Below are 16,075 nucleotides of genomic sequence, written 5' to 3'. Positions count from 1 at the left end.
TCTCGGGAAAATCAGTTTGGCAGAGCTCATTTTGCTTGGCTTCACACATAATGAGGAAACCTAGCATATCCTGAATCCCTTAAACAGCTCAACTTGCCATCCCAAAGTGACCAGATAGATGCAGAGAAAGATTAGAAAATGCATGCAGATCGAAAGGTTTATAGATTCCATGTATTTGGCTGCTTCCAAAAAAATAAAAAACACCTTGAATCCCCCAAACTCAACCTAAAAGCAGATACCTTGGCAGGGTTTGCTGCATGCTTGCCAGGGTCCATGACTGTTCCAGTAAAACTGCTGGGGTTTGTCTTCAATTGGAATGTTGAAAGAGTAGCGCACATCAGGGTTGTATAACTTTCCCACGGACAACACCTAGGACGTGCAGACAAAATGGAGAGGATGTGTATGGGCCTGGTGATTCTTGGAGTTAGAAAATGGGCATGGGCTCACTGCCAAGTTTTTACCTGAAGCAAAAGTTCTTGTTCAATGCGATCTGTGGAGTTGATTCTTTCCACTACATTGTCGGATCCGCTGTACTCTATCACGGCATTCCCAACCCGGATTTCCCTTTTGGACATTGTGACAACAAAGTCTCCATTTAGCAAGAATTCACCTTTACTGCTTGATAAAGCTAAAGATGAGAAAAGAGAACTCATTGATCTGCTGCCACTTGAAGTAATACTTTGATAGGCAGAGAGCCAGAGTGTGAAGAATGTAGACTTTTCAGCCAGACACGCACAGGCTCAAATCCGAACTTTGCCACTTGCCAACTATGTGGCCTTGGTGGCTTGGGACATCACTTTCCTCCTCTCGGTCTTGATCTCTTTATCTTTTAAGTGGAGATAAAACACCTCCCCTTCATGGTGCCCTTGAAAATTAGAAATATAATACAACCGTGCTAATTAGCCTGGGGCTTGTGATACAAGCCCCGCAAACGCAGAATTACAGATGGAAGCAATGAGCTGTGGTTACCAGAGGAGAAGGGGCGGGGTGGGGGGCAAAAGGGGTAAAGGAGATCAACTGGATGGTGATGCATGGAGACTAAACTTTTCGTGGTGAGCAAGCTGTACTATATACAGAAGCAGAAATATAATGCTGTACATGTGAAACTTATATAATGTTATAAGCCAACATTACCCCAATTTAAAAAGAGAAAAAAAGTTTTATGCTTTAAAAATACGTATTAATAAAATGAACACTTACAAAATTGGTTCCCACACAAATAACCGTTTCTACTTCATACGAGAATTAGCTGAACCTACTGAATCTTTGTTAGTTTTCTCTGTTTAGACAGATGTTGAAATGTAGAAATCCATAGCCAATATGATGCTCAAACATCACTTCCCTGGTGAGGCCCACTGAGGTAGCCAGCCTCCAGTATGGCCCCAACAATCCTTGCCTTTTGATAGTCACACCTGTGTTGTTCCCACCCACACTGAGTAGCACTGACGTAATAATAGCAGCACTGGTGTAATCACTAGGATACTGTGACTTCCAAGGCCAGGTCAAAGGCATTAGGGCTCCACCTTGCTCTTCCTTAAATCTCTGGCTTTGGGAGAGAAGTCAGCTGCCATGTTGTGAGGATACTCAAGCAGCCTCATTGAGAGGCATCTTGCAAAAAGCAGTGGGGAACCAAAGCCTACTGTCAATAGCATCTACATGAGGCATCTGGTAAGTGGATCTGCTAGCCCCAGTCAAGCTTTCGGACAGGATCACAGCCCTAACTGAAGTCTTCACAGCCACTTCAGGAGAGACGTCAAGCCTGAAACACCCAGCTATGCTGCTCCCAGATTCCTGACACACAGAAACTGGGATATTGTGTATACTTGTTGTTGTAAGCCACTAGATCTTGAGATAATTTGTTACATGAAAAAACCTACCTGGATCATTGTTTTTAAAACTGCAAGCCCCTCCCATTGGCAGCACAGATTCCATCCTTCCTATCCTATTTCCCACCGTAATTTTTCTCCATATCACTTTGTTTATGCTCTCTCTCCCCAAACAGGAATGTAAGCAAGGATTTCTGGACTGTTTTATTCACAGCTATATCTCAGCTTCTGAAAGAACACATGGTAGATGCTAGAAAAATAGTTTTTTGGGGGAAGAATGAATGAATCCACTGTGAATCTTGCAAAAGATGCAACGATCAGTGAAGCTGAACAAGTAATGTTAGAGAACAGCTTGAGTCAAGTGCCAAAACATTGGTCAACTGAGAACATGGCAGAGTTAGACCAGTTAGACATTTAAGAAAAGGAAATAAAAATGGACAAAGAAGATGAGATGACAGCTGCTTCAGAAGGAATAATTTACTTATCCAAGTGTCAAGAGAGACTATTGGAAAAGTGAATAAAAAACTCAGGCAGCTTTCTAAAAAATGACTCGTTTTCAGATTTTACTGTCAAATTCAAACTTTAAGCAAAGAATGTACCACTCTATCACATGACTTGACTGGAAAACTTAGGGAAAAATATTTATTAATTGCTTATTCTCCATTCTAAAAATGTGGGCATGATTAAAATCCAAATATAATTTTGTTAAATATAAGAAAAAGTAAATTTTATTTTCATCCTTTTTGATTAATTTCTCAAGATAAAATCCCAATCATATCATGATCAAATCAAATCATATCCCAATCATATCTTCCCCCTAGTATTTACTATAAAAGTTTAGTTTTATTTTAAGTACCTTTTTTTTTCCAGTACTACTCTTTGAATAATGAATTCTCCCATGTTTTGAGCTTGACATGTAGCAGGTACTCAAGAAAGCAGAGCTATTAAACATTTGAGCCCTAAACAAAATACTAGAAAGAGGCCAGTTACCTTCTGTAAGTTGTGCACGATTAGCAAATCTTGGCAGCGAAGGATCCCTTTGAAATGCACAGGCCATGTATTTCGGTGAATAAAAGGCATGTGGAAATTTGACCCAGGGTTGGCAAACAGGTGTCCTCCCAGACAAAAATGTCAATCACTTGGTACCAGCCGTTCAAGAAACTACGCAGAACAGGATTCCCTGACAGCATCGTTAATGACATCTGTCTCGGTGGTGGGGTGGGGGGCGGGGGGAGCCAAGTTATCTTAGGTGTCTGCCAGATCCTAACCTGCCCTTCACTGACGCAGGTGACGCACTGTCTTTCAGCAGAAGTAGACCAGAAGCGATGCATATGTGGAAGAGGTTGAGAGGATTTAGGGGAAGGAGATATCACACCCTAATGTGGAAATTAATGAAGGCCGCAATGAAGCTCTGAATATTCCCTGTGGCTCAGTAGCAGCAGTGTCCCTGTTTTCGAGGACATGGGAACCTCACAGAGTTCACCCAGCTGGGCACTATACTGATGCAAGGACTGCTCTTCGCAGGATCAGGAATCAATTGCATCAAATCTGATCCCTGAACCTGCGCTTCACCTACCAGAATTCCTACCTTAGAAGCCCCATCTTGGCTCTGAGGTAAAAGTAAGATGCCTTCATTTGAAATGGTTGGGAAGAAAGTGGTGACACAGGAAAAAAAAGCTTTTAAAAAGATAACCTTTTAAAATAGGCAATCCAAGACGCTGGCTTCTTCTTCTTGATCCAAAAGCCTTTGACTGTCCCTACCACCAAAAGAACGCAGCTCAAACTCCTTCGCATCACCTTCCTGCATCTTTACAAATCTCATCATGACCTATTCTTCCAACCTCACCGTTCACTCCCACCAGTAAACCTCAACTTCCAGTCATGTTCAATCCCAGGTCAGCTACGTAGTTTTCTATATGGAGGTAGTAAAGTGAAGTGGTTAAGGGTACAGGGTCTGAGGTCAGACCAATAAGGATTTTAACTCTTTTCCCATTTTCTGTTCATGTGACCTTGAGTAAGTTATTCAACCTCGCTAAGCCTCAGTTTCGTCCTCTGTATAATGGATTTCTTATGGAATTGTTACAGACATTAAACAGGATAGTGCATAGAGGATTTGGTAGCTGGCAGGTCAAAATGCCTTCAAATGCATTGTCTCCTCATCACACTTTTATACTTGCTTAATTCATGAATAAGAAAAGCATGACTTAAACATTATTAAAATATTTTCTAAGGCCAGGTGACTTCTAATCATGCAAGTGTGTCTCCAGAGCCTGTTAACCACTAAAGTTTTCTAAGAGGAAGGTCACCAAATATCCATGAAATGAGTGAATGAATTCAGGTGTTCTTTATCTTATGTACAAATTGAAAGCCAATATGTTTAGCTACAGATTTTTAAAAATTTAAGTTATTTGTTCTGCTAGACTGCATGAGCCTCTTTAAGTAAAGCCAACATTTAAAAATGTACTTTTCTAAGCCTAAGAAAGATCTCAGTCCACAGTAGGTGTTCAGTCAACGATGTCGAAAGAGCAAGTGACTGATGGAACCTGACATTCGTGACAAGGAGAACTGAGAGCTTCCAGCCAAATAACTGTTTCCCCGTCAGTGTAAACCTCTGGCAACCTCACCTCCCCTGCAGCTCCTGTAGCGTGAGACCCACCAGCCATGCAAGATGTAGGAGTTTCAGTGGGTCACTGGTTGGAGACGAGGTTGTTTCTGTGGCACCTCAGGCCTCCTGAGGCTGCCTCCTAACGTGGGTCACTTACACGGCAGTGGCAGGATGTGCTGCCAGAAAAATCACCCAGTTCTTTCGAGTGAAGTCGCATGCTAGCTACTCAGCTGATGTTTCACTAAAAGGGGGGAAATGAGATGTCACAAGGCCAGTTCTGTAAATTAAGCGATAATCCAGTTCTGGCTGTATTCAGAGAGCAATCATCTATCCTATGTTAATTCTGGGGCTCCTTTCCAATGTCTCCGGGCTTCCTCTCATGCTTATGCTGACCTGGGGGCATTTCACCCTTCACTGCATGCTCTTTATCCCATTAGATGGTGAGTAGGAAAGGAGATAGGAGTCATCAGGTGCAATGAAGTTCCTGCTTTATCTTGAACTGAATCGATTCCTGTCTTCCCACTGCCACCATTAATCAAGGGCTAAGTGTCCTGGATACAAATAAGCACCATGGAAATGGCTCCCTTTTCTCCTAAAGAAACACGAACATGGTAGCACTGGGTGCAACTTGGCTTTAACCCAACAGGAGGGAGGGGTCTAGGCTGAAAGGATAACCTTTGACATGGAGACTTTCTGCTTCGGTACCTTGTGAAACAAATAGTTTCCTGAAAACAACAGTCTACTGCCCAACCTCCCACTAATGCGATTAGGGAGCTAATTTCCTGGGTTGGTTTCCCCCCCATTTCACCCATCAGAGCTGGGCTGCTACAAAGGCCCTCTCTCCTGGAAACTGCTCCTTCACCAACACATGCGAAAAGAGTATGGCTTGACTGACCTTGAAAAAAAACGTGAGGTATACAGATGATCGCTTAGCAACCGAACAGCTGGGACTGGCCTCTAGCAAGACTCAACTGGGGGCTTTAAAACCTTCTTAGAGCATTTGCTGCGCCTTCCTTCAAGCCAAGAGTAAACATTTACACACGGCAGATTTGATGACAACATCATATTCCTCCTAACTTGTTAAGAAACCACTGTAAGGTTCAAAGGCTCTAAGGTCTTGACCTTCATGCTTGGTGAACTGTGACTCGCCATCTTTGCTTGGACTTTTCATTTGTTTCCAGAGAGACGTTCTTTGGCCAACAGGTAACTTTCCCATAATATTCCATTAGTGAGCCATGACTACCTCAGACTGTCTGTCCCAGATGACAAATCTTTGATTTTGCTTTCATTCTTTACAAGGAGATTAAGAAACCTCTAGTGAGAAATAAAGGGATATCAGAAGGCCCTCCCCAGTTCAGGTACCTGACCTGGTTGACGAAGCTGAATTGAACTGAGGCCACTGCTTGGAAGGAGATTATTTTTCCAAGAAGGAGAATAACAGTGGAGAATCCTTCTCCTTTTCGATGAGAAGAAAGGAACAGCTCAACATGGTGTTTGGCTCTCAGGAAATTAACCAATAAAGGAGGCTGCATGCAATGCTGCTGGATTTAATTAGGAAATAGTAAGGCCACAGCAGTCACAGGTTCTAATTTATAATCCAGTCCACGAAGAAAAACGCTTGACCCGTTGTGCACAGTGGTTGAAGGAGAAATGTGGGATTCCCCCAAAATAATTTGGATAGGGTCCTCAAGAACTTTGTTAACTGTTTTAAAAGGTACCACTCATTTGGATACTTAGGGCGAGGAAAAGCTGATGCAACCACTGAGAATTGATTCCAAGTAAGATTTCACAGTCTTTAAAGAAGGAATGATTCTGTGTATTTCCATCATAATTCCATCCCCCCATTAAGCACATGGCAGATACTCAGTAAGTGAAGACAGCATGCGCAATAATTATTCAATAATTCAGCCATCATGTACTTAGTTCATATCATGTGAAGGCTTTCTATCAGGAGCTAAAAATATAAAGACACAGCTTCTGACCCTAAAACACTAGTGGTCACATCGATAAATAAGGAACAAGTCTCAACTGAGTTGATGGTGACTGCATCCTTTTGGCTGCTCAGGTCAAAACCACGGAGTCATCCTTGACCCTTCTCTTTCTCTCATACACCATATTCAACCCATCCACTAATCACGATGGCTCTACCCTCAGAAGATAATCCAGAATTTGACTGTGTACTGCCAATTCCACTGCTCCCACTTGGGGACAAGCCGCCAGCACTTCTCTCGTGGACTACTGCAATAACTTTCTAACCCATCTTTCTGTTTCTACCCTGTACCCTACCCACCGACCCCATCTATTCTCAACGTAACAGCCAGGGTACTCTTTTAAAAATATAAATATGATTATATCATGTTTTTCCTTGGTTCAAAACCTCTAGTAGCTACCCTCATCTTTCAGAGCTCAAGTCCTTTCAATGATTATATGGCCCTATATGATCTAGTCCTGATACCTGTTTAATCTCATCTGGGACTCTCCTCTGCGCTTACAAAGCTCCAGCCACACTGGCCTCCCTCTATCCTTGGAACAAACTAGACATATTCCTCTTTTAAGGATTTCACATCGGCTGTCCCCTCTGCCTGGAATGCTCTTCCCCTAGATAGCCACTGTCTCTCGCTACAATTCAAGCATTTCAACTCCACTGTTCCCGCCTACTCTCAGTATCCCAATTTCCTTTATGCTGCTCTGTTTTCTAATTTTACTTATTACCTTCTATTACTTGTTTATTGTCTATCTCCTTCCACTAAAAAGTTCTCAGAAGACAGAAATTTTTATTTACTTTTTAATGTTTTTGTTCTGTTTTGTTCATTGTGCCTAGAACAGGGCCTGGCACATATTAAATAAGTGGCTGGCTGAATGAATGATGAGACATTGCAGAAAATGCTACAAGAGAGGCATGTGTAAATGTTATATTTAATTAGCACGCTTGGCTAAAGTATCATTACTTATCTATAAACGATTTCATGCAGACATTCCAAAATATAGATACGGGTTCTAATGCAATCCAACTAATTCTCACTTCAAACTCAGTAGGTCCAGATGTTCGGACTAAGCCTCTGCAGGGGCTGTATTCAGATGCATGGAGTCCCTGCCTGGACATTATAAGAAAGTCCATTCATTTCTTTTAAAAACTGACTGCCCAGCAAGACTGCCCTGATTTCTTCCAGATCTGAGTGCAAGTCGTGCTGCTTTTCAGAGCTAAGAAGAGTCTCGTTGTGCAAAGTAGTCGACTAGCTGAATCCCTTTCTGTCATTACCCCAGTTCCCATGTCCTTTTTTTAACGAAAAAAAATTGGGTGAATTTCCTAATCACTTATGGAAGTTTACAGAATGATAATCTGCAGGGGGACTGGGCTGAGCAAACAGTTGAAAATGAACACAGGGTTGTTGGTGAGCTGTGGTTTGAAAATAGGAATAGATATGAATTAATCACGTGCCTGGTCATGGTGAGAGAAAGATGAAGAAACTATGAAGTAACAAGATGGGCCACGTTAGCAATGACATAAGAAACATAGCGCCAGTACAGAACCTTTTGGAATGACTGGGAATAATGAAATGTTGAATAAGTCCACCTGTGGTCTGCTATGGGTTAAGTCAACTAATATCTCTACTAAAACACTGGCATGTCAGTTACCCAAAGGACAGATTTTTTTTTTTTTTTTAAGACTCAAAAAGAGCAACGATTTTAGGCTAAACTTACAAGGCAAATACTTTCAAAATTTGATTTGGGGATATAAGTATATGTATAGCTGATTCACTCTGTTATACAGCAGAAACTAACACACCATTGTAAAGCAATTATACTCCAATAAAGATGTTAAAAAAAATTTTGGGGCTTCCCTGGTGGCGCAGTGGTTGAGAGTCCGCCTGCCAATGCAGGGGATGCGGGTTTGTGCCCCGGTCCGGGAGGATCCCACGTGCCGCGGAGCGGCTGGGCCCGTGGGCCATGGCCGCTGGGCCTGCGCATCCGGAGCCTGTGCTCCGCAACGGGAGAGGCCACAGCAGTGAGAGGCCCGCATACCACAAAAAAAAAAAAAAAAAAAAAAAAAAAAAAAATTTTGATTTGGGGCCTATTTTCTAAGATCCAGAGTCAATTCCTTGATATTGACTACTATAACTACACAAATCTTAAATCAATAGGCAGAGGGTGTAATGTACAAGGGAGAAATAAAATAATGAGTTTCAAGATCAACTTCTTTCTTTTATGAAAATACATGACATCTGAAAGCTGTCCACTTGCTATAGGGGAAAGGAAGTAGCCTCTGCCAACTGCTCCAGAGAACCAGAATTCCTGCAAATGGCAGGGGGCACCCATCTCACCTAAGTAGTTATCATCCTCTGATTTCCCTGAGAAACTGTGCTGCCGCACATCGATATTGGTAGCACCAGGTGGAATTCGGACCACAATATTGTAACCTGAAAAGAAGTGAGCAGAAATTGAGCATTGCACAGATTGGTTCATTTTCTCTAAGCATATGGTGTAAAAGGTGGCAACAAAGGAATACAATATAATTCTCACTAATGGGTGCCTAATAGCCAGATGGGTAATGTACCTTATCAAGACTGATTTTACACTTGACATGAATACTTTTACACATTACACGTGGTTAACAATGTTTACACTTTGACTATTTTCCTTCTCATGGTTCTTAGGAACAAATTCTTACCATAATGTACTGTATTAAATGTTCCTGCCACTGTTTTGCACGAAGAGTTATCGCCACCACAAACCCCACATTTATCTCTCCGGGCTTTTGAGTTTAAAACATGATCGCATCCAGCTTGCTTTTAAAAAGAAAACAGTTGAAATACATGGTAAGTATTAGAGAGATTATAAAATGATAAGTAATGTGTTTCTTTGAATGAGGTGCATTCAAAACGACAAGAACTTTTAAGTCACTTTAAACTTTCAAGGGTTGGGAACTCACATTGTCTTTAGCCTTGCTGTGGGAAAATGTGCTCCTTGGACCAGCAGCCAAGGGCATCCCCGATCATGCTGGGGATGCAGAATCTTAGGCCCCACCCAAATGTACTGAGTCAGAGTAGATTTTCCGGCATGCGAATAAGACCCTTAAGTGTTCTGTCTACAGAGTAAAGTTAGAGAAGCACTAGTCTACAAGTAAGTAAAGTAAATGAGAAAAATAGCTCAGGAATGAAAACAAAAAAAAAGAGAGGGTGACGACTGTATCCCATTAAAGAGCGCACGGCCCATCTTAAGGGAGCGGCTGCTGTCCACTGCAGGCTACTGCTGCCATGCAGAAATAGGAGCCCAGTGTTGACGTATCCCAATTTCTCAAAAGGGACTGGAAAATTTGATTTTATGTGAAATCCCCTATGTTTAAATACAGGGTATGAATGGAGGACAAAGCATGACTGCAGGCTGCCAGGTTGAGGCCTCAGGCTCTAAGCAGCCTCTTTAATTTCTTCACATCTTAATGCAATGCAGCAGTGTAGACTGGGGTCTGAAAAGGACACCGGCAATCACCAGGAGACCAGGAGGACAGAGTTCACATCCTCAACTATTTTGTTCCTAGTCTTTGAGGAGAAACTCAATGTTTTGCTCTAGTGCATAGACTAAAAAGGAAGTCTGCGCTGTAGCTGTGGGTCAGGAGGCGGGTGAAGCTCATAGGGGCTCTTCAATCAATTCCTATCAATGAGGAGCTCCAATGTGCCCTGGACTCCATGCAAGGAACAGATACATCATCTCAAGAGCCAGGCTGCGAGGAATGAGTTCTGACTGATGCTTTACCGTCTGCCAGAAGGGTCTCGATTTCCCTCCCAAGAATAATTTGCCTGTGTGTCTTTGGTAGAAGTTATCCTGCTTCAAATCAGAAATCTGAGTGAGGCCAGCTCTTCCTCATAACATCTTTTTGGAGCACAGCTATTCAATCTACAAAACTCACTGTCAGGAAGCTTTGGGGTTTAACCTTATGCACTGTGGTTATCGTAAAGAAGTGTGTATGTGTGTCAATTATAATAAATCTTCACAGGGAGGTTTTTTTCAGACTCCCACAGAGAGTGTCAGGAAAATCTAGGGCAGTGGTTCTCAAACTTTGGCATGCATCAGAATCAGGTGGGGCTGCGAGGGGTAAATTAGGAGTTTGGGACTAACAGATACACATTACTATATGGAAAAGAGATAACCGACAAGGACCTACTGTATAGCACAGGGAACTATACTCGATATTTTGTAATAACCTATAAGAGAAAATAATCTGAAGAAGAATACATACACACATATGTAACTGCATCACTTTGCTGTACACCTGGAACTAACACAACATTGTAAATCAACTATACGCCAATAAAAAAAAATCAAATAAAATAAAACATAAAGAAAAAAAAAAGAATTAGGTGGTGCTGATGTTGATCTGGGGGGCCCCACTTTGAGAACCACTGCCCTGGAGATAATGCACAGATACTAGCAGCTGCTATTCTATCAAGGAAGCCACACATCACAGCTTGGCAGCAAGACAACACAGTGAAGAAATCGCCATCTGGGACTCACCCGACAAAGGCCTTGGACACAGATGTCATTGGTGTCCTGGCCACACGGAGTTCCATCTACCACTCTGTCACGGAGCTGATAGTAGGCTGTGTTCCCCGCCACCCTGCAGAACAGCTTGCAGCGGTCCTTCATCAAAACTAGACGGAGAAACACCACGCAACGTGACTTTGGTGCCTGGATCCCATGCCAGCCCGCCGGCCACGAGCACATCCCCAGATGCACTTACTTCCACTGTACTTCGGGACCCAGCGCACGTTCGGAAGCAGACCATTGATATTGAAATGCTTTCCATCAAAGTGAGCACACTGTTCATCTCGGAAGTCTCGCTTCTGCTTGGGACACGGCTCCGTGTTGCAGGACTTAAATTTCATTCTGCGCCCTACACAGTACCTCCCACCATTTTTTGGCCTAAGAAAAGGTAAAGAACACACATGCTGTATTATAACGTATTTCTCCCCATGACTTGATAATGTAAAGGGCACACATACTGTATTATAATGTATTTCTCTAATGTATTATAATGTCATGTATTACAATGTGGCTTCCTGCCTTTGAGGGAAGCAAATGTGAAGTGGTCAGTGACAGTGGCCAGGGCAAGGGCTCTGGAATCCGGGGTTGCACTCTGCCTTCAATATCATTAAGTGTATAACCTTGGGCCAGTCACTGAAAGTCCTTGAGCCTCAGCCCTTCCATTTGTAGAATGGGAAGGCACCCCCTGGTAAGGCTGTTTTGAGGATAAAATGGGAGAGCATCTAACTTAAAGTTTGAAACATAAAACCTGGTGTCCATTAGGCCATTCTGTGTCCTCCTTCCCCTGAACATCCACAGTCCTTCAGTTTTAAAAACACAGAAGGTCAAAGGAACAAATGAGTACTTGGGATGCTCCTGTCTACTTTCCGTATCATGGTACTTTCATGGGCAACCATCCTAAAACTTGCACCATCCCATTTCCATTCATTTCTGTCCCTCTTCTCTCTTCCTCTCTCTCCCTGCAAGACCATTGTTTTTGCTTTGTTTTACAAATACGACGGAATAAGATGTGCTCATATTTTGACTAACTTAACAGGATAGAGTGTAAAGGTTTCATTAACTTTTGTGTGACAAGAGTATGGAGGACGCCTTGCAAAGCATCACAGTGCAAACTTAATCTCAGCATGCAACCCCGTTCGTGGATTTTCCAGATGTGACCCAGAGAGTATATTAAACAACCCGTCTCCTGGCAGTCAACAGCATGCCAAGTGCATCACAGAAATGGGAAGATCACAGAATCAGAGGAAATTGGACTCACTCACAGCCCAGGGCTGGAGCAGCTCGGATACCAGAGCTACTCGGATACCACAGGTACAGCAGTTGAGGGCACCTCTCAAACTGAAAGATTTCTACCTTTTCTCTTTAGAAAGAATCTTTCAGAGTAATACGGACCATAAGAAGTGTTTCTGGTTTTTTTTTGGTTTTGTTTTGTGTTTTTGCTTTGCTTTGTTAAAACAGGGCTTGGGGAAGGGAAATATATCCATGACTATAAAATACAGAATGAGGGGCAGTCTAGCTGAGCTCGTGAGGCTCTAGAGTTGGATCTGGCTTCTTATCTTGGCTCTACCCTCACTGTGTGACCTTAGACAGAGTTCCTAGCCTCCCAGAGCTTCAGTTTTCCTCTTCTCTAAAATGAGTACACACAGCAAATGCCTAAAAATGTTAGTGACTATGATGTTACATGTCAGCACAACCCAACCTAATCCCATCCGACTCAGCAGTTTGTTTGTTTTGAGTACCAGATCTGAGCTATGATGTGTGCACCGTGAGGCAGGTCTCAGTGGTACTGCAGAGTGCCTGAGTCTCAGGAAGGGCTGCCTGGCCATAACGCTGTCATAAACATGTTCCGTCCACCAACGATTTGTAGAGGGAGGTAAGAGCATGGGCTTTGCAGTTACAAGCTGGGCAACTTTGTGTGAGTTACCTGGTCTCCGTAAGCTTCATTCTACACATGTAAACAGAGATGAGACTGTGCACCTGAAAGCCGTGTTATAAACGAGGAGCTCAGCAAGGAGTCTCATAAGTATTCATTGTTATTATGAAGAAGACTGCATCTAGGGATGCAAAACGGCACAAAACCCAACAGTATCTATGTCTGATCATTTGCCCATTAGGCCCGTATGATTTATATCTGCCTTGTGTGCTTGACTCGCCCATATTTACTCATATCTTGCCCAAGGGGAGGGTGGCTGAGGTACTTTTATATCAAGGGATGGCAGGTTCAGAAAAGTTAAGGACTTTGCCCAAGGTAACATGGCTAATAAAAGAACAGAGACAGGACTGGAATTCAAGCTTCCCAGGTTCTCCCACTGTGCTCTTCCTGCTTCATTCTCCAGGAACTATGGTCCAGAGTGCTGTCTTTTTCTTTTTTGGTGCCATTTAGAGATACGGCCTAGGTTTTCTGGATACCAAGTTCTTCTCTCAGTACCAAAGCACCCCAGTCTCATGCATAAAATATCACTGGTGACACATGAATAATAGATCAGGCTCATACAGCTGTAAAACCTGTTTTTCCTTCTATAAGGAAGACCCCTTCAATTTTTTTCTCAAATTGAAATGTTCTCTGTGGAATCTTTTTAAATGTCCCAACAAACTGTAGTGGATCCATCAGATCATTTACCTGTTGCCTGAAAGTAACTCATATTTCTTTCCCTTTGAAAAGAAAGTTTTTTCAGTGATTTTTTTTCTTTCCGTTCTCTTCTGTAAGAAGTCTTTTCTGACTCTTGAAATTGATCAAGAGCAGCAGTTCCTCAGGCAGCAAAGAGTTAACATTTGCAGGTGGCTTCCTGACTCACATGGGAACAGAATCCACCTTTGCTTGCTTTGACCACTATCAAATGGCAAAGAGCATTTTGTGACTTATTTCTATAAATGACATTTTAAAAAATAAAGAACACACAGAAAACACTCCATGTACAAGGCAGTACTGCTGAAGGTTATAGATACAGATTCTGGAAACAGGATTTGAAGCCCAGCCCTGCTTCTTAACCATGGTGCAATCGTAGGTAAATCGCTCAGTGTTGCTAAGCCTCCGTTTCCCTACCCGTAAAAAAAAAAAAGATGATGCTAATATCTACTTCAAGGGCTGAGTGAGGATTAATGGGTTAATAGATTCAAAGCACTTGAACAAGGGCAGCCATACAGTAAATGTTTAGCTATTACAAGGGTCTGTAAACTACAGCCTGTGGGCCAAATCCAGCCTACTACCTGTTTTTACATGGCCAGTGAGATAAGAATAGTTTTTACACTCTAAAACAAATTAGAAATAAATAAAAAGAATATTTTGAGACACAAGAATTATATGCAATTCAAACTTCTCTGTTCATAAATAAAAGTTCTATTGGAACACAGTTACACCCACTCTATACATATTATCTACGCATGTTTTTCACTATATCAGCAAAGCTGAATAGCAAGGACAGCCATCCTATGGTCCACAAAAACTAAGATATTTATTATCTGACCCTTTATGGAAAAAGTTTGCTGACTCCGGAGTAGTCTAGTGTACAGGGCACCATGTCACTTTGCAACTTCAGTCACTGACTGTGCATAGCCATCCTGTGCGGTAGGTAGTACCATCCTTGTTTCTGAACCCTTGCTTGAACTGGGTTCAGAAATGTTAAGTAACCTGGCAAGGTCACATGCAGTTAAGTGAGACATACAGGCTGAGAGACCAAGGCAGCTCTCCCGGACCCAAAGCCCACACTCTGGCCTCTCTCCCACGCTGCCTCTCTTGAGACAGGTCTCTTTCCATTTCAAAGCTGGTTTTATGACTTTATTTGCTTTTTATGTAAAGGCAAATGATATTTTATGAATAAGCATAAATTTGTCCTTTAGAAATATATAGCTTTTAAAATATCCTGGACAACAGGATCTCTGCTTGGTTTGCATGTCCTGTGTCATGAGGAGGGCTTTACACAACTGAACTTACGCTTCAGCATGGAGAAATTCATGTTTTAATTTAATAATTTAGCTGGATGGAAGTTTTTTCCCCATATAGGCAAATACTGGAAATTATAGGAAATGTAGCTTTAAAAATAATATTAATCACATTTTCCAACTATTAAGATCCTTTTAAAATAATGCTTGTTGAATAGGGATGGAAAGGACTTAAGGAAATTGCTGATTAATTACTATGAAAGTATCTATATTCAGCACAGGCAAGCTGAATCATATATACAAAGAAAATTCACGATGCTGCATGGCCAGAGCTATGAAAGAATTTTTGCCAAGATCATGGCAGGTGTATTCTACTCTCAAGGAAAGCTAAACTTTGGTCTGCAAATGGGTTTGAAAAGAAATCTCAACATCTATGTTTACTTACGATGAATTACAGTTAGCACAAGGAAGAAATTTCTAAAGATACAACAGGCAGCCTGAGAAGACAGTGTAATTTCTATATTTGGAGGGTTTTAAGAAGGGGTCTAAGGACCGATTACCGAGAATGCTGAAAGAATATTCAAGGATTAGATGGGGTGGGCCAGGGAGCCATACTAGCGATCATTAATAATTCTGCCAAATGGGGCAGTCTATGGGACTGGATATCTCTATTCATTCATTAGTTAATGGCTCTCCCACAGCAACCAATTCTCAATATTTCAAAAGACAAGATCCTTCTTGACTTATGATGGGGTTATGCAATGTTAAACCCGCTGTAATTTGAAAATATCTTAAGTTGAAAATTCATTTAATGCACTTAACCTACTGAATATCCTAGCTTGGCCTAGCCTACCTTTAATATGCTCAAAACACTCAGGTTAGCCTACAGTTGGGCAAAATCATCTAACACAAAGCTTATTTTATAATAAAGTATTGACTGTCTCTTATAATGTATTGAAGACTATACTGAAAGTAAAAAACAGAAAGGTTATCTGGGTACAGAATGGTTCTAAGTGTATTAGTTGTTTACCCTCATGATCGTGTGGCTGACTGGGAGGTGCAGTGGCCACCGCTGCCCGACATCAACAGAGCATCGTACTGCGTATCACTAGCCTGACCAAAGATCAAAATTCAAAATTTGAAGCACTCTTTCTGCTGAATGCGAATTGCTTTTGCACCATTGTAAAGAAATCTTAAGTCTAACCATCGTAAGTTGGGGACCATC

The 16,075-nt window shown here is 42.0% G+C and overlaps 1 protein-coding gene across 5 annotated transcripts in view; it reads right to left on the bottom strand.

Annotated features, from left to right (window-relative positions):
• ADAMTS9 (ADAM metallopeptidase with thrombospondin type 1 motif 9) overlaps positions 1 to 16,075 on the bottom strand; it is a 226,863-nt gene that overhangs the window by 159,639 nt on the left and 51,149 nt on the right. For all 5 annotated transcript variants that reach the window (XR_010842518.1, XM_059075759.2, XM_059075758.2 and 2 more), the window contains 6 exons: positions 11,168 to 11,349; positions 10,942 to 11,078; positions 9,101 to 9,218; positions 8,754 to 8,849; positions 462 to 628; positions 240 to 369 (listed from right to left, as the gene is read on the bottom strand). Coding sequence is in view for 4 of the 5 variants with exons in the window: in XM_059075759.2 (XP_058931742.1) it covers positions 240 to 369; positions 462 to 628; positions 8,754 to 8,849; positions 9,101 to 9,218; positions 10,942 to 11,078; positions 11,168 to 11,349 (830 nt within the window). In the remaining variant the exon portion in view is untranslated. The remainder of the gene's footprint in view (positions 1 to 239; positions 370 to 461; positions 629 to 8,753; positions 8,850 to 9,100; positions 9,219 to 10,941; positions 11,079 to 11,167; positions 11,350 to 16,075) is intronic.

The sequence above is a fragment of the Kogia breviceps genome, chromosome 10 (genome assembly GCF_026419965.1).
Source record: "Kogia breviceps isolate mKogBre1 chromosome 10, mKogBre1 haplotype 1, whole genome shotgun sequence".
Classification (NCBI taxonomy): Eukaryota; Metazoa; Chordata; class Mammalia; order Artiodactyla; family Physeteridae; genus Kogia; species Kogia breviceps.
Note: the sequence above shows the minus strand (reverse complement) of the source record. Positions and strands in the feature narration are given on the sequence as shown.